Here is a 24332-nt window from a genome sequence, read left to right as displayed (position 1 = left end):
CTGGCCATGGCACCCGGCCTTTTCTCTGACTTCCCCCAGTGCCCGAGAGCTTGGCTCCTGGGCTGCTCCTCTGTCGACACAGGCAGGGCCCGGGCTGCGCTCTCCTGGCACTGGGGACGGCTTGGTCTTCCTGGTGGGGCCGACAGTTCCCTGGCCTCTACCCAGAACGTGCCAGTAGCAAGCTGCCCAAGAGGTGACCACCAAATGTCTCCAGGGACTGCACATGTCCCTGAGGGGTGACACCACCCCAGGTGAGAACAGCAGATGTGGGGGTGACGGAGCTGGGTCTCCCGCCCAGGTGTTTACTCCCTTTGAGGGTCCAGGTTGGGGAGCTCACACCCTGCACACCAGGAGCTGCATCCTGGGGTCATGAACTGAGACCCCATGCAGCCTGGGGACAGCAGATGGCGGTGTGCAGGCAAAGCGGCTCTCAAGAGGGCGACGGCAGCCTGAGCCTGTGTGGTCCCTGAGGGACGAATGTGCTCCGTGCCCGGGTTTCCCGGCCGGGTTAGGGCCGGCTCTCAGTGTCTGAGTATGTAACAAGCTGTCCCTGCCAGAGGAACCTGGCACCCGCACCACCAGGATCTCCCAGGGGACTTTCAGAAGGGACTCGTCCCAGAGGCCGCTGCCCGTGACGCTGACTTTGCCTGAGAGGGCTCAGCCTCTCAAGGGCCTTTGGGTTCTCAGAGCGTTTCCCAAGCTCCCTGGGGAATTCTGACCTGCGGCTGGTGTTGTGAACCCTAAATGGCACGATGGTCCTCAAACCCGAGAGCCTGGTGGGTCACCCTAACCCTGACCCTCTGGAGCCAGGACCAGGAGGGTCTTCCAGCTGCACGCGGATAAGCCGCTTAGGGCCTGCAGAGGTTCACTTGTCTTAGCCGAAAGCGGGTAAGTGCCCGGCTGGGGGGGGGCCGAGCAGAGGGGGCCGAGCAGAGGGGACTTGAGAACACAAGAGTGACCTGTGGCCCTAATGCCAACCACTGAGTGAAGCCCTTCACCGGGGCACTCTCCACCATGCCCCTGGGAAATGAGTGGGTTCCTGGCCCCAGAGCCCCAGAGCAGCTGATCAGCGGGTCCCAGTTTGCCAGGGACTTTTCCTGGTTTTAGTAGGAAAGGTCCTGGGAGACCCAGGACAATCGGGAGGCTTGGTCACTTAGCTGGGAACGTGACTTGGCAGACTTTCTAACGCAGCAGGGGTGGGGTGTGGTTGGAATGAGGTGGCTTCACAGCACCTAAGGGCACTCGAGGCACTCGGTGTCCGTGGCGCTCCCTGTATCCGCTGTGTCTGTTCAGCTGGTCAAGGCTGGACACTCCAGCAGGCTGGACATTCAGCAGGTGCCCGAGTTGCAGGTGATTGGGCTGTTGGTTAACAAGCACTGCCCAGCTGCAGACAGGCCACATGTCACGGTCATCCAGGTGAGAAACAGGAGGTCTCGCCGGCCCAGGTGTTTGTCAGGCTCCGTCCACCTCTCTGTGCCGGGGGCAGGGCAGCCGGAGCCCAGCAGGACTTTCCATGCAGCTTCCTGGCAGCACGTGGTCAGCAGGAGCAGCTGCATCCCATGGACCCTCAGAATTTTCCAAAGTCCAGAAATAGCCCTCAAGCACTTCCCTGTGAGTGGCTGCAGAACACGCTGGCATTCGGCTACACAAACCATGTTGGGCCATTTCAGGTCACCTGCGGCTTCTCCCCGTCTCCATGGTGACAGCTGGCCTGGGTGTGGGGCTGACCGTGTGACCTGTTGCTTGGGATGTGGACTTGGAGGGAAATTCCGGGGCCCATGGAGTGGACCCACGTACTGCAGGCGTACTGCGCTTGTGTGGTCCCAGGAAGGACCCAGGCCTCCCTGGGCCAGGCAGGGTCCACCGCTGAGCTACACGTCCTGGGCCCCCTGCCCGCTTTTTCTGAGACAGGGTCTCCTTAAGTTGCCCAGGCTGGCCCCAAACCAGCATGCCCCTGCCTTAGCCTCTGGGGTGCTGGGATCACAGGCGTGGCCCCACGCCCGGGAGTCTCTTGGCGGGTCTGGGGGTCACGAACACAGCAGCTTCTCTGAGGTTCCCCTGACCAAGTGCCCTGGTGAGCGACAGCCAGAAAACGGCCCTCATCACCTGCACGTCCTCGGGGACCGTCAGGGCTTCTGGTGCGTGTGAAGTCACCGGTCTTTCTCCTGTGACTCGTCTCCCTAAGCATTTGATCGTCATCCAGACCACAGTGTGTGACTGTGAGCCCACCCGGGCCCTGGTGAGCCGTGAGAGCTGCGGAGTCTCCCTGGGCGACGCTTCTCTAGATGTGATAACGGAGCTCTTGAAGGAAGAGCACTCAGGTGGCCGGCAGCCTCATCGGCGAGGTGCCCTCTGAACGCCATTTCTTTCTTCAGGTACCAGTGCCCAGGAGGCTGCCTGAGCCACAAGGCAAAGATCTTCGGGTCCGTGTTCTATGAAAGCGTAAGTGTGGTCAGTGTTGCTGTGGGCGGTTCCGGTGGACGCTGCCGCGTGTTTTTAAAGAGGTGGTGGCCTCACGGCAGAGGGCTTCCTTTCCACCCCTGGGTCACACCTGGAGGGTCTGGAACTGATCAGGGCTCGGGGACTCCCAGCCTGTCAGAGCCACCTGTGGGGACGGGGGCTGGTCCTCACGGGGCCTGTCTCCGCGTCAGACCCAGAGTTAGCATGCTCCGCTGAGTGGGGAGAAAGGGCTCTTGTCACCGTCCTGAGCTGGTAAAGCGACTCGGATGGGTTCTTCCAGATAAGCAAGCCCAGGAACAAAGACCTGGTTATGGAGAGGGGACGGTCAGGCGTGGGGAGAGCCTTGGCTCGGAGTTTTGGCTTTCAGGGTTTTAAGGACAAACCTCTTGGGTATTTCCAACAAAGATTAATTCAGACTGTACTTGTGGCTTCTCCCCGCCCCCTCCAGTCATCCAGCATATGCCGGGCCGCCCTCCACTCCGGAGTCCTCGACGACAAAGGAGGCCTGGTGGACATCACCAGGAACGGGCAGGTACCCTTCTTCGTCAAGTCTCAGAAACACGGCGTGGAGTCGTTGAGGTAACTGTTGTGTCTGTGCCTGGGGCTCCTTCAAACGGTCTTTCCTGTTCCGAGGGTGCCTCTGGCTCCTACCTGGGCTGGGCAGGCCTGCCACCCACCTCACGGGGTGAATCACAGCGCCCGCCCCACCGGCGGCCACCTGCAGTGGAGTGTGTCCTTCCTGATGTTGGGCACAGCCTCCACGCAGCACCCCTGGGAGGTGACGTCCCTGCTGGTAGAACCCGTCGCTGCAGACATCTGAAGCACTGTCTCTCCAGTGGTTACCCTGGGACGACGGGCACTAGAGGGCCCATCCCTGACCCCGCTCGGCTGTGCATTAACGAAGAAGCACAGTATTCAGTCACCGCATAGTAACAACCACCTTCTTTGTGATGTTTGGAATGTATCTTCACATCTTAAAACCGTTGTCTGAGAGTCTGTAGGTCTCACTGGGTTTCCAGAGGAGTCTTGATATAAAAAGGTTAAGTGGCCCTGCTCTAGAACATTCTGAGAGCCGGAACTTGGGAAGGCCGAACTGGGAGGATGAGCCCCGAGGCATGTTCCGCTCCCTGACCCGACGTTCTCTCTTCCAGCAAATACAAGCCCTCCAGCTCATTCATGGTGTCCAAAGTGACAGGTGAGCCGCGGTCACTTAGGGGGACTGCACGTGGGTGACCTCTGCCCCCTGCCAGCTTTACTCCTGGGGTCACTGCCCTCCCCTCTGTCACGCCCGCCAGCACCTTTGTCCCAGCGTCAGGAGGGTCATTTCCAGAGGCCCCTGAGAGGTCCTCTCTTTGATTGGCTTCTCAACATAACTGGACTCGAAACTGGCCCTTGACGGCAGAGTCGGAAGCAGGTCTGGGCTGTCCTGTTGAACGTCACAGGAGTGCTGGTGCCTGGGGCTGCTCACTTGCTCACCCCTCTCGTCCTTTAGAAAAGCAACTCTTGTCATTTTCCCCAGAGGCAAGAATTGTTAGTTGCCTTTATAAAAACGTTGTCACAGAGCTTTCCTTACGACAGAAACGATGTTTGTGTATCCACCCAATTAAAGATACCGTGGAGCCTTTAAAATGTTTTTAAAAAGCTAACTTGACCTAAATTCTACTGGTTAGTGGTAACCACATCCTTGGGTGATGTCCCAGTTTATTTTTCCTGTATTTCAAAAGCGTATACATCGGTAACTTTTAAAATTTAAAAGGGATTAGCTTACAAATTGATTTTTCCTTTAATAATTGTGGCTCGGGAATGCATTTCCATGCCTGTAAATAGTCTTCTAAACCCAATTTTAATGACCCCACCCCACCCCGTGCCCCAGCATCCCACGGAATAGAAGTCCCTGTGGTACGGAGCCAGTTCCTTTGTTGGGCAGCTGCAGAAACCCATGACCCGTCCAAATGACAGACGGGGCCGGGCTGGCAAACTGGCCTGTGGCCGGGTCTGTCTGCCTCCTGATCTTGGATGGAGCCTCATTAGTCCCCGGCCAGGCCCCTCACTCACACGTCACCAATGGGGACCTGCTGCTCCAGCAGCGTCCAGCAGTCTTGATGTGACATTAGGCCACAGCGAAAATGTCCACACTCTGAGCCTTTAAGAAAGAAGTTGTCCAGCCCTGGCCTGGGGAGGCCGGCGGTCAGGGACCCCAGGAGGCTAGTGTCAGAGCTGTCCTCTCCCAAGAGATGGCCTGAAGGAGACAGCACTGCCCACCCACCCCCGTGGGGACCTGACCTTTCCCTCTGCCCCACAGTGCAGGACGTGGACTGCTACACCACTGTGGCTCAGCTCTGCCCGTTTGAAAAGCCGGCTTCCCACTGCCCGAGGTGAGGCCCCGGGGTGACCACTATGGGGGGGCGGGGGCTCGGGGCTCAGGCCCTTCTCTGGGGCCTCGCTGGCATCTGGCTTCGTCTACACGGGGTTGAGGAAGACGCCAGGCGGTTGTGCCCGGAATGGGTGATGTCATTGTCCTCCAGCCCTTGCTCTTAGCCACTGCTCTCGGTGGGGACGCTGCTAAGCTTCCTGTCCAGGCCACCAAAAGCCATGGATCCTTGCTATGGTGCCCTAGACAGGAACGTGGAAGTGTCCCCTCAAGGTGGCACTGACTCGGGGAGGGAATCCTGTTCCTGGGTAAATGACCATCTCCCTCGAGCGCCACTTGCCGTTCTCTCTTAGGTCAGTGCAGAAACCCTGGAAGCTGCTTGTCCTCTGACCCCTTTGGTTATCTTAGCGCTCTTTGTTCTTGGCCTGGTCTAGTTTGGGCAGATTATTCTAGAAGTAGAAGTAGCTTTTTTTTTTTTTTTTTTTTTTTTTGCCTTTTTAGGAATCTGTCCTCTGGTCACACCTGACAGTAGCGTGTATTTTGACATGTTTGTATAAACGTGGAGTCCCTCTTATTCTAATTAGGACCCTAGTCTAGAAGTAGCTTTTTAAAAATGACTTTTATTAAGGGCCTCAGTGAAACTGGCCAGTGCAAGTTGACCACCTGGTGTGTCTGAGGGACGTGTGGGGCACAGCCACCAGCACGAGGTGAGGGATGCAGCGGCCTCCTCCAGCGCCCACCCACACCCTGCAGCCGCCCATCCCCTCTGCCACCGTGCTGGGGCCAGGCCTCTGGCTCCCCATGCCCCCTTCTGAGACGCGCCCTGCGGCCATGCCCTGGAGCCTGGTGTGCTGTCGCGGTGTGGGTTCCTCTGGCACAGGGGCCACCGTGCCTGCCGGAGGAGCAGGTCCTCTGGGAAGGCTGGTCCTCGGAGGATGACACCCTCTCTCCTGAAGGGAAGGGTGTCCTGGCCACGTCTGTCTCACGTTCCTGTAGAGCCCCTTGGAGGCGAGATGTGGAAAACCTGCTCCTTGGTGGACTCCGAGGCCTCCTTAGCCAGGCTCCAGCTTCCTGGACCAGCCGCTGGTCCTGCGGCCACTGCACGGCCTTCGGGAGGTAGAGCAGAGTGCAGCTGCCCCGTCAGAGCCACAGCTCTGTGACAGCTGTGACAGCTGAACACAGTGGGAGTCCCCAGCACAGGGGACAAGACAGGCCCCCTGGTGGCCTGTGAGGAGCGGCCCAGAGCCCTCACTGGACCTGGAGACACGTGGGTTCCGGAAGGGACACTAGGTAGAGATCTGAGCAGGTGCCTGTCCAGGAGAGGCCGAGGGGCCTGGGCTCCTCCCTGGGGGCCTTTCCCTGGCTCTCACTGTCCCCCACCTCCTCGTCGGTCCCCCTCGATGTTAAAGTGCCTTTTGTTTCTTTTGATTTTTTTAATATTTACTTTTTAGTAGTACGTGAACACCTTTGTTCTATTTATTCTATGTGGTGCTGAGGATCAGACCCAGGGCCTCGCACGCGCCGGGCACACGCTCTACCACTGTGCCAAGTTCCCAGCCCCTAAAATGCCTGTTAGTAGATTTAGTAGAATATTAAAGAGAAGCAGAAGGAAATAATTTCAGAAAAATACAAACACTAACAAGGTCTTGGTAGAGTGAGAGTACCCAAAATGTGAGTTTCTGACCTGCCGTTCCAGGAGGAGTGGGAGAAGAAATAGAAGTATCATGTCCGTCTACAACCAAAAAAAATATTAAAAAAAAAAAAAGAGAGAGACAGAGATGGTGACTTTAAAATGATTTAAAAATAGACCTAAATAGCCCCAGTGCCCAGGGCTGGTTGTGACATGGTCCCAGCTCTCTTGCGGACAGGCTGTGTGACCTTGCCAAGTAGTCGCCCTCTCTGTGGAGTGGGCCAGAGCTGGGGTGGTCTAGTCCAGGAACCTCCAGATCTCGGCCCCATGACTGGCCCAGATGCTGGTGTCCAGCTGACATTTCACTGGGCAAAGCTGTTTCACCCAAATACAAATAAAAAGAGCAGCAGCGTCCAGGTCACCAGCTGACTCAGTGGATTCAAACTCATATAGACCGAATGGGACTACATTTTTTTTTTTCAAGTCCCCACTCTCTCCCTGCCTGCCCCTTCCCTGCTTCCTCAAGACCTATGTTGGTCCTCTGCCTGGCCTTCTTCCCTTCAAGAATCCTGCCACCTTGGGGCCAGATGGCTCTTGGACGCCATCTTGGTTTCTTGGTCCCTGGGCTCCAGCCTGCGGCAGAGTGTTCTGGATAAACACTAAAGACCTCTCCTTCAGTCAAGCTCATGCTGTTGCCTGGTTGGAAGCTCTGGGACCACCAGGAGTCCAGCTCTTCAACCCCTGTCATGAGTCGGCCTGTGGCAACTGACCCCTCAGGTTATCGGCACCCGCTGCCTGGGATTCCCTGTGACCCACTGAGGTGGGGGCCTCCGCCCTCCCTCCCCCAGCAGGGAAGTGGCCTTGGAAAAGGTCTGTGGCTGGTAATCCGCACCCACAGTAGGAGCTGGCAACACCCAAGCCTGGGACGACCCCACCGCCCATGGCCCCACCGCCCTCGCTCATCTCTTTAGCTCCCTTGTCTGGACGTGCCCTTCTGCGTGGGGTTTTGAAGAGCTGCCTGCGGCCTTTGAGGAGGGCAGGAGCATCTTCCCCTGCTGCCCTGGGAGAGGCCTTGTCTTTCTTAAAGAGCGAGATGGCGGGCGGGTCCCTTGCAGTCCCAAACTGGAGTCTGGAAATTCAAACAAAGGGCAAGCTCGGGGGATTCCACCTGTTCCCTTCCCACAAATGCCGCTTCTTTTCCAGAGTCCGCTGTCCTGCGCGCTGTAGGGACGAGCCGTCCTACTGGGCCCCCGTGGTTGGCAGCAGCATCTACGCAGATGTGAGTACTCTGGCCTCCTCTGTGGCCTCTTGGGACCTGCTATGACCTCAGGGTCCCAGGCCTGGACCCAGAACCTGCCAGCTCACTCCAGAGCCTGTAGTGAAATCTGGACTGTCACTTCTCTGAGCACTGTCCCGTCTCGGCACCCACGGAGGTGTCCCCACCCCGTCCTGATGCGTGGAAGGGCACGCAGGCCTCACTCACCCGGGCGGGTTTCAGGGTTTCTGGCCTCATGTGCCCCATGTCCCCGACATCCCGTGACCTCTCAGCCTTCCCATGTCATAGGAGGGTCCACACCCTCGCTGCATTTCCTTCTGGCTCTGCACACACTTAGCTCAGAGCCACAGGAGAAGACACATGACCCCACCCGACTGCTCGCGGTGACCCCTGTTCCTGCACCGGAGGCTCCTTCCGGCCTCCCTCCCGACTCCAACAAGGAGGCTCTTCCTGACTTCAATCAGTGAATCCTCTAGAGCTTGGCTGCTCCCCGTTGCCCACGGCTGGTTGTGACATGGTCCCAGCTCTCTTGCGGACAGGCTGTGTGACCTTGCCAAGTAGTCGCCCTCTCTGTGGAGTGGGCCAGAGCTGGGTGGTCTAGTCCAGGAACCTCCAGACCTCGGCCCCGTGACTGGCCCAGATGCTGGTGTCCAGCTGACGTCCCTCGGTGCTCCCTGATGTTTTTGTGGGCACCCCCCCATCTTTGCCTCCATCTGCCTTCAATTGTCCCCGATTCCTGTCAGCGTGAAGTCACTCAGCTCTGTGAGGTCAAGGCGACCTTCATGACTAAGCTTTCTTCCTCGTTGTTTCTCTTTCCTCTTTAAATCAGCTTTTTTCCTTCTTGAAAGCTGTTCGGCTAAGACTGAGTTCTAAAAGTCAGGCTTCCTGGGAGGGAACGAGTTCCTGTGGCAATTGGTAAACTAAGTGCTGGGACCAAGCTCTGGTTAGGAGGCGGAGAGGGCCGGGCTGCGTGGCCGGGGCTCGCCCGTGGGTGTGAGGCGCTGGGTTCCGTCCCCAGCAGTCAGGGAAACTAAAGGAATAAACAAGAAACAAGTAAATAAATGTCGGTGCCCCTCTACAACTAAACATATTTTAAAAAGAGAGAGAGATGGTGATTTAAGAGGATTCAAAAGTAGATGGATGGGCAAAGCTACCCCGTCACCAGCCGGCTCAGTGGGCTTAAACTCATGTATACCGAGTGGGACAACGCAGTTCCTGTGTGGTGACAGAGTGCAGTGACGAGATCGAGTCTGTACCCAGCAAACAACAAACAGCTAAACGTGTGCAGCAAAGACGAGGGAGAGATGTCCGGCCAGCGGGCGGCCGTGACGTGAAGCTGCTTTGTATCCAACACCTGCAGCCCTAGGCTCCTTAAAACACCCTGTGCAGGTGTCCTTGTCCCCATTCTACAGAGGGGGAAACAGCTCAGGTAGCCTTCCCCAGGTGACAGTGAGCACGTGGCCCAGGCTGCTCTACCCGCTGAGCTCACCAGCACCCGGTCACGCGGGGGACGGGCGTGTGGCCGGAACCCGAGTATCCCCTGGAACTGAAGTGTCCCCTCGGGTTGGAGCTTTGACACTCAGGCTCCTGACGGGGCCGGTGCCGCGATGGCTCGGCTTGTTGAAGGCATAATACATGGAGGGGCTCAGAGTCTTAACGGAAAGCAGGTCGGGAGGCAGAGGTGGGGGGAGCGGCCTCGGTGGCAGCGGCTCGCTTCTGGCCTCAGTTTCTAGGTCACGCTGGGTTCTGGGAAATGATGGCTTCTGGAAACGTCTGTTTAGCTAAGAGATTTATTTTGGGAGCGCCAGCCCCAGCCCTGCCAGGCCTCGCAGTGCCCACACTCCTGCCCGTTCCCCTGAAACGCTGCCCCTGGCCTTGGGTCGAGCCGTGGCAGAGGCGTCCGGGCGTGGCCCAGCGAGCGGAGCCTGGGTCCAGGCCGAGCGGCCGGCCTGGCAGACGCTCCCCGGGGTGGGATGCCGGGCGAGGCTTCCTGGACCTCCGTTTCCCCGGGTCCTCCCTGCCCGCTGCCTGGGAAGTGCCCACCCCAACTGCCTCAGAGCCCCGGGCGCTGCTCGGACAGGTCCCCGGCCCTCTGCAGCCACTCGCCCTGTGGGCCCAGGGGGCCAGAGACTCGTTGCTAAGGTGTCCCAGGTGGCGTGGCTGCTGCTGGCTGGGGACCACATCCGAGGATCCCTGAGGCAGATTCCCATCCTGGAGCCTTGGGTGGCCATGGGGGTGGTCCTTGACTTTGGGTCCCTGTGTCTGTCTCACTAGTGCCACCTCAGGAGACACCTGCCTTCAGCCCTGGTCTTCCTTGTCATGTGGCCACCCTGTGGAGGGGAATATGGTCTCTGGCTCTGCCGTTGCCAGCCGAGTGACTTGGGCCTGGCCTTCAGCTCCCTGGCCCTGGGGCTGCCTGTCCATCAGGAAGGACCTGTGATGATAAGAGCTGCCTCCTGGGGCCCCCGGCTCACTGTGCCGGGGCTGGAGACGCTCAGGGCAGGCCCCTCCGCAGGTGCCCCCAGGGCTTCCGTGCTGGCCTGCCCCCTGGAGGGAAGAGGCTCTGGGTGGACGCAGGTCACTGGACGCTCAGCTGTGCCAGGGGGGGCCAGGGGGTCGTGGGGAGGTCAGTGAGTGTTCAGGTGCTGGTGTGCGTCAGGCCCGGAGGAGGGAGTGGAGCCTACTCTCTGCAGATGCCTGGAGGGGGAGAGGCTGGTGGCAGGAAGACGGGCAGGAAGGGACCATCTGCCCACCTCCCAGTCCCTGCAAGCCGGTCTCGGATCTCTCTTGGGCTGCTGCTCAGTTGCTGGCCCCTGAGGGCAGATCCGCCAGGAGCGTGAGCCCTGAGCAGTGGCCTGGCCTGCTTTCAAAGGCCACCTCCACCCCACTCGGCTGGAGCCTGCTGGGCCTCCTGGGGGCTCTGGGCAGATGTCCTGGGTCTCCCTGAGGACAGTTCAGAACGGCCTCCACCCGGCCGTGAGTCCCAGCCTCTGGGGCTGAGGTGCTCTTGCTCCTGGACCCACTCTACCTCCCCCAGCTCCCTGAGGCGGGGTCTTCATTTGTTCCCTGCCGACCCCCCTCCCCTCCCCATGCCGGGGATGGCACCTGGCACATCCAGGCTCAGAAAGTCACTTGCTGAACATGTGAGGCAGAGTGTGCCCTTTCTTGTTTTGTGGCACTGGGGTCGGCCCTGGCCTTGCTGCGCCCAGCCCCAGCCTGTCACTCAGATGAGCGGATGAGGCCGGGTCTCTCCGCAGAGACCCGAGGGGCCGGGCTGCGCCGGGTACCCCCTGCCACATCAGCCCCACCGACAGGTGCTCGACGCGCCACCTCGGCCCTGACCCTCGTCCCTGTACTTGCAGAAGTCCAGCATCTGCAGGACAGCTGTGCACGCGGGCGTCATCGGGGATGAGAGCGGCGGGTACGTGGACGTGATGCCCGTGGACAAGAAGAAGGCCTACGCGGGCTCGCTCAGGAACGGGGTACAGTCTGAGAGGTAGGCCGGCCGGCGCCGGTGCCAGGGGCCATCTTGCAGCAGCGCGTGGGCGGAGGCGCCAACTCCATAGGGCCGCTGGCTGAGCCGGGCCCCCTCCCCTTCCCTTCATCTTTCCGTTCCCAGCTGTGTTCTTGCAGAATATCTAGAATCTGTAGAAACATCAGATAAGCCCGCGGGAAAGCACAACCCTGATCACCACTGTCCCCAGGGCCACTGTGGGAACTGGGCGCGCCGTGTGCGTCTTTCCCCCAGACGGACGGGTCAGCGGGTGGTTACGTAACAGTCATGGAAACCTACACACAACCGGGTCACGTAGGGTTTTATAAGCTCCGGTGACGCTTGTTGTGCCCCGACCTGGTCCTGCTCGTCACCAGCTCTGAGCAGGCCTCCTGATTTCTCTGGGCCTCGGTGTCCCCACCTGTGAGGTGGGATCATGGCCGTCCTGACCTCCTCTGTTGGCTGGACCCATTGAGCCGGGGCCTGTCGAGGGCTGGAGGTGAGACGGGCTCCGGGAACGAGCGTTCTGAATTTCCGCCCGTGGGTGCATGCGGTGACTGTCGCCAGCCCGGGTCGCTGGGTCCACGGCTCCTCCTTCCCGGCCCCGCTGGGGCGAAGCCTAATGAAGGGAAATTCCACGGAGCCAGTGGGAGGGAAATGAGGCAGCTGATTAGGTGGAATTTCCTGGCCACGCTGGAAATAAGTCCCCGGACGCCCGTTTGTGGAGTGCTTTGTGTCCCAGTTAAGAGCAAACAGCCTTCCTGAGGTGGGTGGCTGGGCTTGTTCCCTCTGCCCCTGTGACCTGCGCACACTGCGGCTCCTCCCTCTGGGCTGCAAGGGCCGCGGGTGTGGCTGGGGGCACAGGGGAAGGGCCGTGGTCCCAGAGAGCAAGGCCCTCCGCCTGACATTGGGTGCTCCCTGAGGCCCCCGCGAGGGCACAGCCCAGGGTCTCTGCCAGTCTCTAGGTCCCTCCCAGGAGGGGCGGAGGCTACCACAGGACAAGCTTGAGTCACCGCGCAGGGTCCCCCGTGGGGCTGCTGCCTCCTCCCCGCCTGCGTCCTCTGTCCTGGGCCGGAACCGTGGCTGTTAATGCCTGGCTTTCCCGTGCCCCGTGTGCTCGCCCGTAAAGGGAGAGATATGGTGCTGTCCCCACAGGGGCAATGCTGCAGGTCTCCAGGGGTCCGCAGGCCATCCGCCTTACATCAGCCGGGAACTTGTCACAGAGCACGTTCCTGGTGACCTGCCTGGAGGTGGCCCGGCAGGCTGCCCATTGGGGGTGTGGAGCGCGGGAGGGGACCGTGTGCCTGGCATGTAGTCAGCAGGCTCACAGCCCCGTCCCCACGGGTTCCACGTCCACCGATCCCGCCAGCCACGGGGCAGAAATGTTCCTACTGACCATGCGCCGGCTCTTCCCTGGGGTTTTCTCTGAGCAGTGCCGTGCCGCGGCCATTTCTGTCACACATGGAGGTGCGTGGACACCTGGACCTTATGTGAGGGACTTGAGCAACTCGGGTCAGGGTGTCCTCAGAGGTCCTGGAGCAGTTACCCACAAATGCCAGGAAGGGCGGGGGTCTGATGTTTCCCCCGAGGACTCCTCCATCACCTGGGTGCGGCTACCGCGGGTCGCAGCTACTCAGGAGGCTGAGGGCGGAGGATCTTCTCCAGGCCAGCCGGGCAGCTTAGTGAGACCCTGTCTCAAAACGAATCATCTTTTTGGAAAGGGAGAGCTGGGCTATGGCTCTGAGAAGACCCTCCTGGGTTCAAGCTCGGTACTGCGAAAAAAAAGGTCATCCATTTACGTCCTGGAGCACCCGCAGCTACCAGGACTGACCCAAGGAACCCGGAGCCCAGGAGGGACAAGCGCTCGCGCCACATGCGTGCCAGGCTACAGGCATGTGGCACCCAGTGGCATTGGGGACCCTGCTGTGCTGCTTGTCAGTGGGGTCCCCTTGAGCAGGTCTCCCTGAGCCTGGTCCTTACCTGAGGATCGGAGGGGACACAGGGAGCACTCACGTGATGGCTCAGAGACAGTGTGCGGCAGAACCCGGGGCCTTGCTCTGGGCACCACCTCTGAGGGTGGTCAACCCTAGAGAGGCCACGGTGCTCTCCATAGGGGTCAGCGGCTCCCTCATAAGAAGTGGCCTTCATGAATTCTCTCATGGGATAAAGCATCTTCCAAATGCTCCCCGGTCCCTCTCGCATCTGCCCTGGTAGCACCCGCTCACCTGTGCCAGTGGCCTCCTCCCGGCCAGCCCTGACCAGGTCCCAGGCACCCGGGCTCCAGCAGGGAGCCCTTCAGCCAGATCTCTGCCCCCATGGGGCTTGTGTCTCATGGGGGACAGGCAATATAGAAGTCAAGACCCCTGTCACCAGGCCCAGGGTCACCGTCAGGGAGGGGTGCTGGGGAGCTGAGATCCCAACAGGGTTCAGCCTACTGTCTAGGGGTCCTTGGTGACGAGGCCCCAGTGGAGGGTCCGCAGAGATGCCTCGGTGGCCGTGCCCGTCCTCCCTGTGTAGATGGAGCCCCGGCCCCCTGACCTGCAGGGCCGTGGGGCCCAGGGGCCTCCCCAGCCCATCTCCACCTGGGAACATGGGAAGCTCTTTTGGAGCCAGAGGGTGGCTTTGTCCCCAGTGGCTGCTGAGACCCCGGCAGGATCTCACAAGGTCCCAAGGGAGATGTGTGCATAGGATGTACTGTGACCGCTGTGTGACAAATGACATTTTAAATTTACATAATCCTTCAGTCAGCACCCAAACCCAGGTGCTCCGGAGAGGAACTCGGCTCCCGGCCGAGGCTGCTGGCTCAGGGGCGGCTCTGCTTTCACAATGGCCTTCTTGAGAAGAGGGTTTCCGGGAGTTGTGAAAGGCAGCAGCGGGGAACCCCTTCTCTCCTACCCAGGGCCGGGAGCAGGAGCAAGGGGTTGGGGGCCGTGACTCTGGACCCTGCTCGGCCCTGTCTCCTGGCAGAAGCTGGCCTTCCCGATGCACATCTCCCAGGGCGTTCCTTAGACCAGGACCATTTTGAAAGACAGATTTCACGGGAGATTGGGAAACGCACCAGCAGTGACAGCGTCCTTGGTCACGCGGTCTTTAAAAAACCTAACCAGGGCCCAGGTGTATGGGCTGGGCTTTGTCTGACTAGTGAGCCCCTCTGTGCCCGGGGGACATAACAGGGAACAGAAGGGACAGAAGTGCCTGCTTCAAAGGGCTGGTGTCCACTGCGCAGGGCCAGCAGATGTGAACCGTGAGCCACACACTGGATTCTAAAGTTTCTGGTGACCCTGTGGGAGGTGACAGAGAGAAGAGCACGGGTACATTTTAGTTACTCCATCTGTCCATCACCTTCTCGTTTTGATATGTAACCAGTAGAAAAGTCATCAACAAGAAACCTGCATCTTGGGGCTGGGGACATAGCTCAGTGCTTGCCTCACAAGGCCCTGGGTTCAGTCCCCAGCACCTCCAAAAAAACAGAAAGAGACCTGCATCTTCTGTTCAGATGTCAGAGACCTGGTCCATGCCCACCTCGTAGCGCAGACCTGCAGCTTAGTCCAGGGGCCACCCATGACCGGCAGACAGCCTGGCTCTGGGCATCTCAAAGGTTGGGCGACTCAAATCTGTTTCTAGGAATTTGAGAAGCAAAAGCCACCGAGCCACTATTTCCAGGTCTGATGGGCCCACAGCTCCGGTGCCAGGCAGGGCCAGGCTGGGGTCCTCCCTCCCTCCTGCACATCTGATCCCCGGGGGCCCTGTGGGCGGGGCTGCCACTGTCCACATCTTATTACAAAGGGAAGGGAAGTCGGGCAGGTGGTTGATGGTGCACACCGAATCCCAGGGGCTCGGGAGGCTGAGGCAGGAGGATGGCGAGTTCAAAGCCAGCCTGAGCAACCAGTGAGGGGCTAAGCCAGTCAGGGAGACCCTGTGTCTAAATAAAATACAAATAGGGCTGGGATGTGGCTCAGAGGTCAAGTGCCCCTGAGTTCAATCCCCGGTACCCACATCCCCAAAAAAAAGAAAGAAAAGGGGAGAAAAGTGGTTAAGCAACTTGCCTAAGGTCACGCAGCCATCAAGGGCGGAGCTGGGCTTGACCCAGGCTGCCCAGGGCTCCCGGGCTCTTACCCAGCATGCCCTGCTCCCTCCGTCTGCTCAGACCCTCCCCAGGAGGAGCCAGGCGCACTGGATGCTGCTGCAGGTGCTTCTGTCTTTAAAAATGCTTGTCGTAGGGCTGGGCTGCAGCTCCGTGGCAGAGCACTAGCCTGGCATGCATGAGGCACTGGGTCCCATCCTCAGCACCTCGTAAGATAAACAAATAAGATAAAGCCATTCCGTCCATTTACAACTACAAAAAGTTTTTTGTTGTGAAGGAAATGTGTGCTGTTATTTAAACAGTCAGGCTAGAGAACAGAAACCCAGGGTCCCTGAAGGCCCCGCAGTGCTCTGTCCGTCTACTGCACATTTATAGCTTGCCCTGAGCGTTTGGAGCAGTGCACACATAAAAACCAAAACAGAGCTGGGGTGAGGCACCTGGTGCTGAACTTCCTTCCTTCTAAACAGGCTGCGTGTCAGTGTGAGCTGGGAGGCTGGCAGCCCTGGGCCTGGGGCTCGCAGGATCATTCGTAGGTGCCCGCCATGTGCAGGCTTGTCCTCACCTGGACAGCACAGGCCCAGGGACGTGGGACTCTGTGGGTCTTGGCTGCTGAGCACCTGCTACATGCCCTGTCCTCGCTGCCTCTGGAGAAGCTGGCTCTGCTCACGTCCCGAGGAGGGAGCACCTTCGGGAACTGTTTACAGACAGGAAACTGAGGCTCCGAGACAAGGAGCACCAGGCCCCGCCAGCAGAGTCCGCGCCCGTCCCGCCGACTTGCTCTCCCCTCAGCAGAGGTCCGAGGCTCTCAGAGACTGGGATCCTTTAAAGGAATGAAAGGCTGGGATCCTTTAAAGGAAGGAAGAGTCCACGTGCTCACACACGGTGTGCGGGCGGAGGCACGTGTCTGTGCCTATAGACATGTCCGGCCTGTTCCTTAAGAATGAGAGGGACTTTGCCCTCTAGGAAGCCAGGTATGCCCCTTCTGCTGTCCTTTTGACACTGGCCATAGGCAGTGGCCACCTCCAGGACACTCCTGACCCGTCCTTCACAGGCTGCGCCACTCTGTGCCTGCTGTCCTCCTCTATGTCCCGGGTCCCTGGTGGCCAGCTCTTCCCTGGTTAGGATCCAGAACGCTGGGGGCAGGAAGCCAGTGTCCAGGCTGCTCTCTCACAGGGCCCCTGGCTTCCACCCCTGGCCCTGGCCTTCATGACCCTCATCCTCCTCCCCCGCCACTCCTGAGACGGGACTGACAGCCCACACCCAGCACAGCCACCGTGACCGTGTGATGTTTTGTTCACATACAAGACTTGTTCCAAGAAGGGGTCACGCCCTTGGAGTGGCCGCTGAGAGCGAAGGTGGCTTTCCAAGCCCGGTGCACTGTCCTGCGGTCTCCTCGGTGACACAGTGACCCGTGCACAAACCACTCTGTGTGTCCTTGCTCACCGACGTGGTGACGTGGTGGTTTGTCTTTCTTTGTTGTGATGAACAAACCGGAAAGAACATCTTTGCACAAGCGTGAGCACTTCCTGCGCTCTCCTGGCAGACTTCCCACCACAGAATGACCACGGCCACCAAGCGCCTCCTGATGTCGCGTGCACCTCTGCAGCGTGACCGCTCCTCAGTGGCTTTCCACTGCATGGGAATGAAGCCCACCCCTGCCACATGGGGTCCCAGCTGCCCCGGCCCTGCCCACATCTCGGGGGTACCCGGTCTCTGCTCCTCCAGCTGGCCCTCCCTTTACTCTGGGAACACACTGAACCATTCCTGCCCCCGGGCCTTTGCATCTGCTGTAATCCAATTCTGGGCCCCCTCAATTCCTGTATGAGCTTGTGGCTAGATCCCCTGGCTTGTGGCTCTAAGCCCCAACGTCACTGTCCTGGGAAGCTTCCTCCTGACTGCGTCTTCCTACTGAAGTCTCCCTCCTCCCTGAGCTGATCTGTGCCGTTTCCCCCCCAGGGTCACCTCTCTCTGGAATTATTTCTTACTGTATTTACTGCTTTTCTCCCCTCCCCAGACTGTGGGCTCCATGAAGCAAGAACCCATCAGTCCTGTTGACCCCACTTCCCCAGCACTGAGCTCAGCACCTGGCCCATAGTAGGTTCTCAGTAAACGCTGGTGAATGATGGCAAGTTGCTGAGTTCAGAATGGGTTGAAGGAATTTCAACTCCTGTATCAAAAACTGTTGGTGGCTCCTAAGAAAGTCGTTCAGTCTCCTCACATGAAAAGGGGCTGTGGCCGTTTCCCTTCCCCCAGACATGCCGGGCGGGCACTGGAAGGCAGCCCCAAACATCCGGGTGGCCAGACTTGGCGGGCAGGCTGCAGGGTTGTGATTTACCAGACCAGCAAGCCATCACGCTGGCGGCCATCCCCGGAGCCTCACAGGAGTGGGCCTGAACAGCTGGCCCAGGGCTTCCTCCTGCCGCCCAGGCCAGGGGATTCCTTGCTGGGGCAGTAGTGGCGGCACACTGCCCCCTACTCCTCCTCCAGGGTGGACGGACATCTAACGGGGAGCCAGGTGGGTCCAGGCCAGGTGTCCGGCCCTGGGCTGGCAGCCGCTCATCTGGACGGCGCCTGCGTGGCCCCTCGTCAGGGTGGTTCAGGGCGCTGACAAGAGCCGCCTGTTCCCACGACTCCCGGCCCCCGAGTCGGGAGGACCTGACCCTGGCAGTTTTCCCCGTGGGGTCCACCTGCAGGCGGGGCAGCTGGACAGCTCGTGGCTCTGCTAGTTCTCCTGGACCCTTCGTTGGACTGAGAAGCCCAGAACCTGAGGAAGGCCGTGAAATCTGGGATTCCCAGGAGCCCGCAGGGCAGCCTGGGCCCCGGCCCCTGTCTGAGGCTGCCACCCCCCTGCCCAGGGGAGCTGCGGGCCCCGGAGGCCCCTGTGGCTGCACGTCCTGCTGCGTCCGGGCTCTCGGCCCTCCTGCCGAGCACGGCCATCTGACCCACGTTTCCAAGGTTCAGTCCCAGGGTAGCCAAGAGCGGGACGCTGCCCGGGGAAGGCAGAAAACCAGCCAGGCCCTCCAGCACTGGTCCCCAGGACCCGGCTCCCGAGGACCCGTCTCCCCCAGGACCCGGCTCCCCGAGGCTTCCCCGAGCCCTGAACACTGTGGAGTCCAGCAGCTGAGGCCTGTCCGGCCCTGAAGGGAGCAGTGCTCATAAGTCAGGCTGGTGCTCATCTCCTGCTCAGATTCAGTTACTACCTGGCAAAGTGCAGGTCCAAACTGGATGTCCTTCCTGACCTTGGACTGGCGGAGGACAGAGCTGGGCAGTGTCTGGGCTGGCACGTCCGCAGGCAGAAGAGGTGCCTCACAGGCCCGCCCGGGAGCTGTCAGCCCTGTGGCCTCTGTGGGGAGCGGTTTGGTAGCTGTGCAGGTCACGAGGGTCCCCCTGCGCTGACCCAGCCGGCCTCTGCTAGGAGCTTGTCCTTGGGACACGCGTACAGATAGGAAAGTACCTGGTCAGGAGGCCTGGAATGCCAAGTGATGAGCAAGAACTGAACACCCGCCGACAGGGTCCAGGCCGAGCGCCCCAGAGCCAGCAGCCTGGGGAGGGTCTCCACGCACAGGGAGGTGGCACGAGCCAGCGCAGAACAGGGTTTCTGTGTGGCTTGTGGCTTGTGGCAGGCACGCAGGATCCTGGGAGAAGGTGAGGAGAACGTAACTGTCCATCGGAGGCTTCTGGGGAGGAGGAGGGGTCGCCTTTGTCCCTTTAAAACCAGAGCAATGCACCGCAGGGTCTATTCACACAGGAGAAGGTGCTGGCAGGACGATTCTGCTCCATCTTTTTTGGGGGACAGGTACCAGGGATTGAACCCAGGGCCCTCGACCACTGAGCCACATCCCAGCCCTATTCTGGATTTTATTTAGACACAGGGTCTCACTGAGTCGCTGAGCGCCTTGCTTTTTGCTGAGGCTGGCTTTGAACTCGATCCTCCTGCCTCAGCCTCCCAAGCTGTTGGGATGACAGGCTGCACCACTGCACCCGGCTTCTGCTCCATTGTAATCGTGATTAGGAAGGGCTCCCAGCTGCACTGTCCGGCAGAACCACAAAAAAAAAAAAAGCCAGACCCACTTCCCACCGTGAAAACCAACTCAAAATGGCTCCAGGGAAGGGCCACGGCAGGGGCTGGAAGACTTTTAGGAGAAAGCGAGCCCACCTCCCCGTGGTCTGGAAACAGCAGTGACCTCTGAGGTCCAGTGCCAAATGCATCATCTGCAAGTTAAAAGGTTGACAAAGGTTGACAGAGTGGACCTCAGCACGGGTGGGGCCCTGCACCTCTTAAACAGGCACCAAGAGCACCACAGGCAGGACACGGAGGGGGGCGTTCTTGCCAGTTGTGTCTGATGAGGGTCTTCCGTGTGCGTGTGCGTGTGTGTGCATGCATGTGCGTGTGCGTGTGTGTGTGCACATGTGATTGTGTGTGAAATCTAACAACTCCCCAGGAAGAACAAGAAACCGCTGAACAGAGGTTTTGCCAGGGGAGGCACACGGTGGCTGAGAAGCACCTGGAAATGTGGTTAGGAAAATGCAAATCTAGGCCACCAAGAGGCCACCGCACAGCCACTGGCATGGCCACGAGATAGACAGCAGCCAGCGAGGTGGGGACGCACCTGGTGCAGCTGCTTCACGTGCCACTCAGATTTGTAAAGCACTGACTGTGCACTCGGCATCAGTGTGTCCCTGGAGAGAGGAGGACGGCCGTCCACCTAGACGCTCACACCCGTTCCCCACCACACTACTCATAGCAGCCGGAAAGTGGAACAAATGCAATGTCCAGCCAGGCGCAGTGGCCACGCCGGTCATCCCAGTGCCTCAGGAGGCTGAGGCAGGAGGATCGCAAGTTCAAAGCCAGCCTCAGCAATTTAGTGAGGCCCTAAGAAGCTTAGTGAGACCCTGTCTCTAAATAAAGAATAACAGCAGCTGGAGTTGTGGCTCCACTGAGCATCCCTGGTTCAATCTCTGGCACAAAAAAAAAAAAAATCCAAACGTCCACCAGCTGAGGAACGGGCCATGAGCTGTGGCCCACCCTGATGGAGTCCTTCTTGGCCATGAAAAGGAGGGAGTTCTGGTCCTGCTGCAGCATGGAGCAACCCAGGAGCGTCACACTGTGAGAAAGAAGCAGAGGCCAAAGGACCCCTGTGTGGCTCCATTAACGACCCAGCAGAACAGTCACGTGGGGGCAGCGGGCGGGTGGGACAGGCACTCAGGCTCTCTGGGGTGACTGAAACGGTCTGACTTGACGGTCAGAGGAGTGCACGACCCTGTTAGGCCTTTGGAGACTGGTGACTCGCGCCCCTCACAGCAGCTTAGACTTCCATAAGCTGGTGAGGAGGTCGGGCTGGCTGCAGGGCGCGACTCTGCCAAGAGAGCTTGGCCTGGCCGTGTGACCTGGGCTTGGCCGTGTGACCTTGGCCTGGCCGCAGGGTTTCTTGGTGCCTGGGTCTCCTCCTTGGAGTCCTCCTTGGAGGACAGCCTACCCAGGGGGAAGGAGGTGACTAGGCTGAGGCCCCCGTGGGAGGCCTGTTCCAGAACCTGTCCTTCAGGTGGCCGTGATCTGGTGGAAGGTGTGGCAGACACCAAGCGGGGTCCTGGGGTGAGCCCCGCCCAGCAGACTGGGCCAGAAGGATCCCGAGTTGGGCTGAAGCACTTACCAGCCCTGACCTAGATTCAGACTGGGCTCATCTGCACAGGAAGCGGGGCCTGCCAGGTCCCTGACTCATCCGGGCCGCGGGGGTGTCCCTAGTCGCTCGTCCCTCTGTGGGGCTGCTCTGCGGAGCCCATGGCTCTCCTGCCGCCCGCTCCCTCAGTAACACCCTCTCCCTTCTCTTTCAGCCTGAGCTCGCCCGGGGATGGGAAGGCCTTCCGGATCTTTGCCGTCAGGCAGTGACCGCTCACCACCGGGACACGGGCGTCTGCAGCAGGGCTTCGCGGTTTTGCTTTGGTTTTGACTTTGTCGTCTGGGGTCGGGTGGGGTGGGAGTGCAGAGAGCCAGGGAGCGTCTGTGGATGGCGTTCAGGGCCCCGCCCTCCGTGGCCTTGGCCAGGGTGACGTGGGACCCCTCCTCTGGAGCAAGGCCTCCCGGGGCTGTTTGCTCAGCAGTCAGGCCTGGGGCCTCTCCCCCTCCAGGGGACAGTGCCAAGGTGGGTGGAGGGGAGGACCCTGAGCTCTAGAGAGACAGAGGGTCCAGAGCTGGAGACGGAGGTTGGGGGCGTGGGGCGGTCAGGGAGCAGGCGCAGGGAGTCTGGGAAACGGGGTATAAAGTAGTTATTTAAAAATAAAAAAGCACAGTCCGTCCCTAACATGGAGGAAAGTGGGCTTAGTGTTTGCTGGTCAGACAAGTGCGCTGGGCAGGCGGGAGCCTGCCGCTGGCCCTGGAGGCGCCCGCGGCCCGCAGTCCTGGGGACCGAGTGCCCAGCTGGTGCTGGTGCCTTAGACCTCAGGGCCCAGAGGTCTGTGTCCTCACTGCTTCGTCCCTGTGGCCCGTCTGTTTTCCGCTGTGACCTTTGGTCTCGTTGAGGACTGATGACCAGGACCCTCCCCTCCCCTCTGCCCCGCGCCTCTACCGCCCCTGGCTGGCCTCGGGGCTCTCGCTGGCAGGCAGTCCCGCGGGGCCACTCCTCTGCACTCCAGGCTGGGTGCCACTTCTTAAATGACCGTGCGACGTGCCGGCCCCCATCTTCACTGACCTATTAAAAAATGGGTCAGCAGCAGGAGGAACGGATTCCTGGGCACATTCCTCACCGAGTTAGCGGCTCTGCTTGTGGCCGCGACCCCATCCGGCCGTGGACAGCAGAGGGACGGCAGGGCCCAGAGGTGCCTCCTTTCCTGTTTGTGGGGCGCGTCCTGCCAGAGGTCCCCAGGCTCCCGGGCGTGTGGTGCGCGGGCGTCCATCACTTGTAAAAGGTCTTCCTAAACCAGGCCAGCAACCCTCGGTGAGACGAAATCCCCGTAAATAGCGTTTCTCAGCAGAAGGTAAAATCCCACCCCCGGCAGTGGGCCGGCCGGCGCCTACTTTTGTGAGCCCTGGTTGCAAATTTGACTCCGCTCTCCATCAAAATATGTCCTAGGCAAAATGACGAGCAGAACGTTTAAAAATAAAATAGTTCTGCCTGGGGACCCTGGGCGCCTTTCCTGTTTCCTAATTAATGTGGAAACTGAAGGTTAAAGGATTAGGACACCTTCGGGGGTCTGTGAGAGTAGTCGCACTCGTGGCCTGACGCACGGCACCTGGCCCGTGTCTCCCTCTCCCCACGTGGCGCAGGGAGGGGGTTGTCAGCCTGTTGGGTAGTAAGTCTAGATCCCACCTGGCACCTGGGGACCTCTCGATGCAAGGTGCGCCCTGCCCGCTGGCTGTGGCGAGGTCACCGCTGCAGGGACAGTCGGATCGCTTGCTGGGTCTTGGAATCGGTGGACACTCCCGGGGGGACCCGGTGGTTTGCTTCTGGGGTGTTCACCCACGGGAGTGGAGGCTTCCAGTGTGATTGGCCCCACAGCCCTGGACCCCTCCTGCCTCCTGGCCAGCCTCCAACCGGAGGAGTGTCCTCCCAGGGCCACACCTGGCCATCTTCTTCCCCAGGACCATTTTGAAACTGGAACCATTTTTTTCCCCAGAAAACGGGAATAAGACACCAAGGATAAGCCCCTGTGTTCGGGGACCACCTCTACCTGCGGTCAGCAGTGCCCAGTGCCTTCAGCACAGCCGTGTCCGGGAGACGGTGCCCAGCCAGGGCATCGCTGGGCCTCCTGCCCCACAAACGTCTGCACTTGCTTCGGACTCTCGCCCCCTGTGCTCCGAGGGCAGCGGGTCCCCTATTATCTGTAGGCTCACGCAGCCCGCAGTTGACGTGTGTGCTTTTTTCTATGAAAAACGATGTATTTTACTACTTCCTGTGTACAAAAGTTCATTGTGAATGTTTTCTGTGCTTTGCGTGAACACGGGCCACTGTGTCGTTGCTGTTATTTCAATAAAATTGGTTTGATTTCTAAGTCACCTGTGTCCCACTTTAGGGACGAGTCTGAGCAATAGACGCCTGCCACCCCTGCAGCCCTCCGCCCTCCAGGTGCGCCAGTTCCTGGGGGCTGTGCCCAGCCGCTCTTCTGTCCCCGAGCCCGGCCGAGACCCCTCTGGACTGCGGTCTGCCAAAGCGCAGACTCTGGGCAGGGCCTGTGGCTGCCTTCCAGAGGCTCCTGGAGGTGCCGGTGCTGCAGCCCCAGGTCCCAGTGGACGGGCTCTCGTTCCTGTGGTCTCCATCTCCCCACATTCCACCACCTGGGGGGACTTGAACATCACAGCTCGTCTTCACCGTCCTGGAGGCCGAAGGTCATGGTGTCGCCAGGCCTGGGTTTGCAGGTGGCCACCTTCTCTGTCCTCCGAGGCCTTTCCTCAGCGCACACGCCCGGGTCTCCCCCTCTTTTCCCACCCTAGGACCCATTGAACCCTAACTGCTCCTTAAAGGCCCATCCAGATGCAGTCACCTTGGGGGCCGGGGCAGTCACAGGGGACATTTGGAGAGAACATGATCGGCCCAAGACAGAGACCTTCTTCACAGCCCAGAAACGGCCCCCGCCTGCCTCCTGCCTCTGGGAGGGGCATCCTGCCCCAGGACCCCAGGACCTTCAGCCCTGAGAACTGTCCAGGTGTCCCAGGAGGAGGTGACGGAATTCCTCTTAGGGCTGAGTGCCACCGCACCTGGGCGACACCCACCAGCAGAGGGCCCTCCAAGGTGACTCAGGGACAGGGAGCCAGGCCTGGGCGTCCCTGGTCACCTCTGCCTCTTACCAGCAGGGGTGCCTTTGGGGAGAGCTCCTCCCGGGGTGGAGGGTCCCTGCAGGAGGGCGCGAGTTGCTGAGCCATGTGTGCAAGGCCTGGCACTGGGACCCCACTGTTCTCACTGGCCAGGAGCCCGGGCTGCAGAGGACACTCGGCTCAGCCCTGCAGAGGTCTCCTGTGGCCCCGGGCAGCCTCCCTGGGCCTGGCCACAGGTGCAGATTCTCAGGCACCATGGCAGCATCCCTCTG

General features: G+C 60.1%; 1 protein-coding gene across 3 annotated transcripts in view; it reads left to right on the top strand.

Annotated features, from left to right (window-relative positions):
- Positions 1–23300, top strand: part of Crispld2 (cysteine rich secretory protein LCCL domain containing 2) — a 56951-nt gene extending 33651 nt beyond the window's left edge. For all 3 annotated transcript variants that reach the window (XM_015496001.2, XM_048792684.1, XM_015496000.2), the window contains 7 exons: positions 2376–2442; positions 2909–3039; positions 3612–3655; positions 4763–4835; positions 7665–7740; positions 11100–11233; positions 21147–23300. In XM_015496001.2, the coding sequence (XP_015351487.1) occupies positions 2376–2442; positions 2909–3039; positions 3612–3655; positions 4763–4835; positions 7665–7740; positions 11100–11233; positions 21147–21201 (580 nt within the window). In that variant the 3' untranslated portion in view covers positions 21202–23300. The remainder of the gene's footprint in view (positions 1–2375; positions 2443–2908; positions 3040–3611; positions 3656–4762; positions 4836–7664; positions 7741–11099; positions 11234–21146) is intronic.
- The last annotated feature ends 1032 nt before the right edge of the window (positions 23301–24332 follow it).

The sequence above is a fragment of the Marmota marmota genome, unplaced genomic scaffold (assembly GCF_001458135.2).
Source record: "Marmota marmota marmota unplaced genomic scaffold, marMar, whole genome shotgun sequence".
Lineage (NCBI taxonomy): Eukaryota > Metazoa > Chordata > Mammalia > Rodentia > Sciuridae > Marmota > Marmota marmota.
Note: the sequence above shows the minus strand (reverse complement) of the source record. Positions and strands in the feature narration are given on the sequence as shown.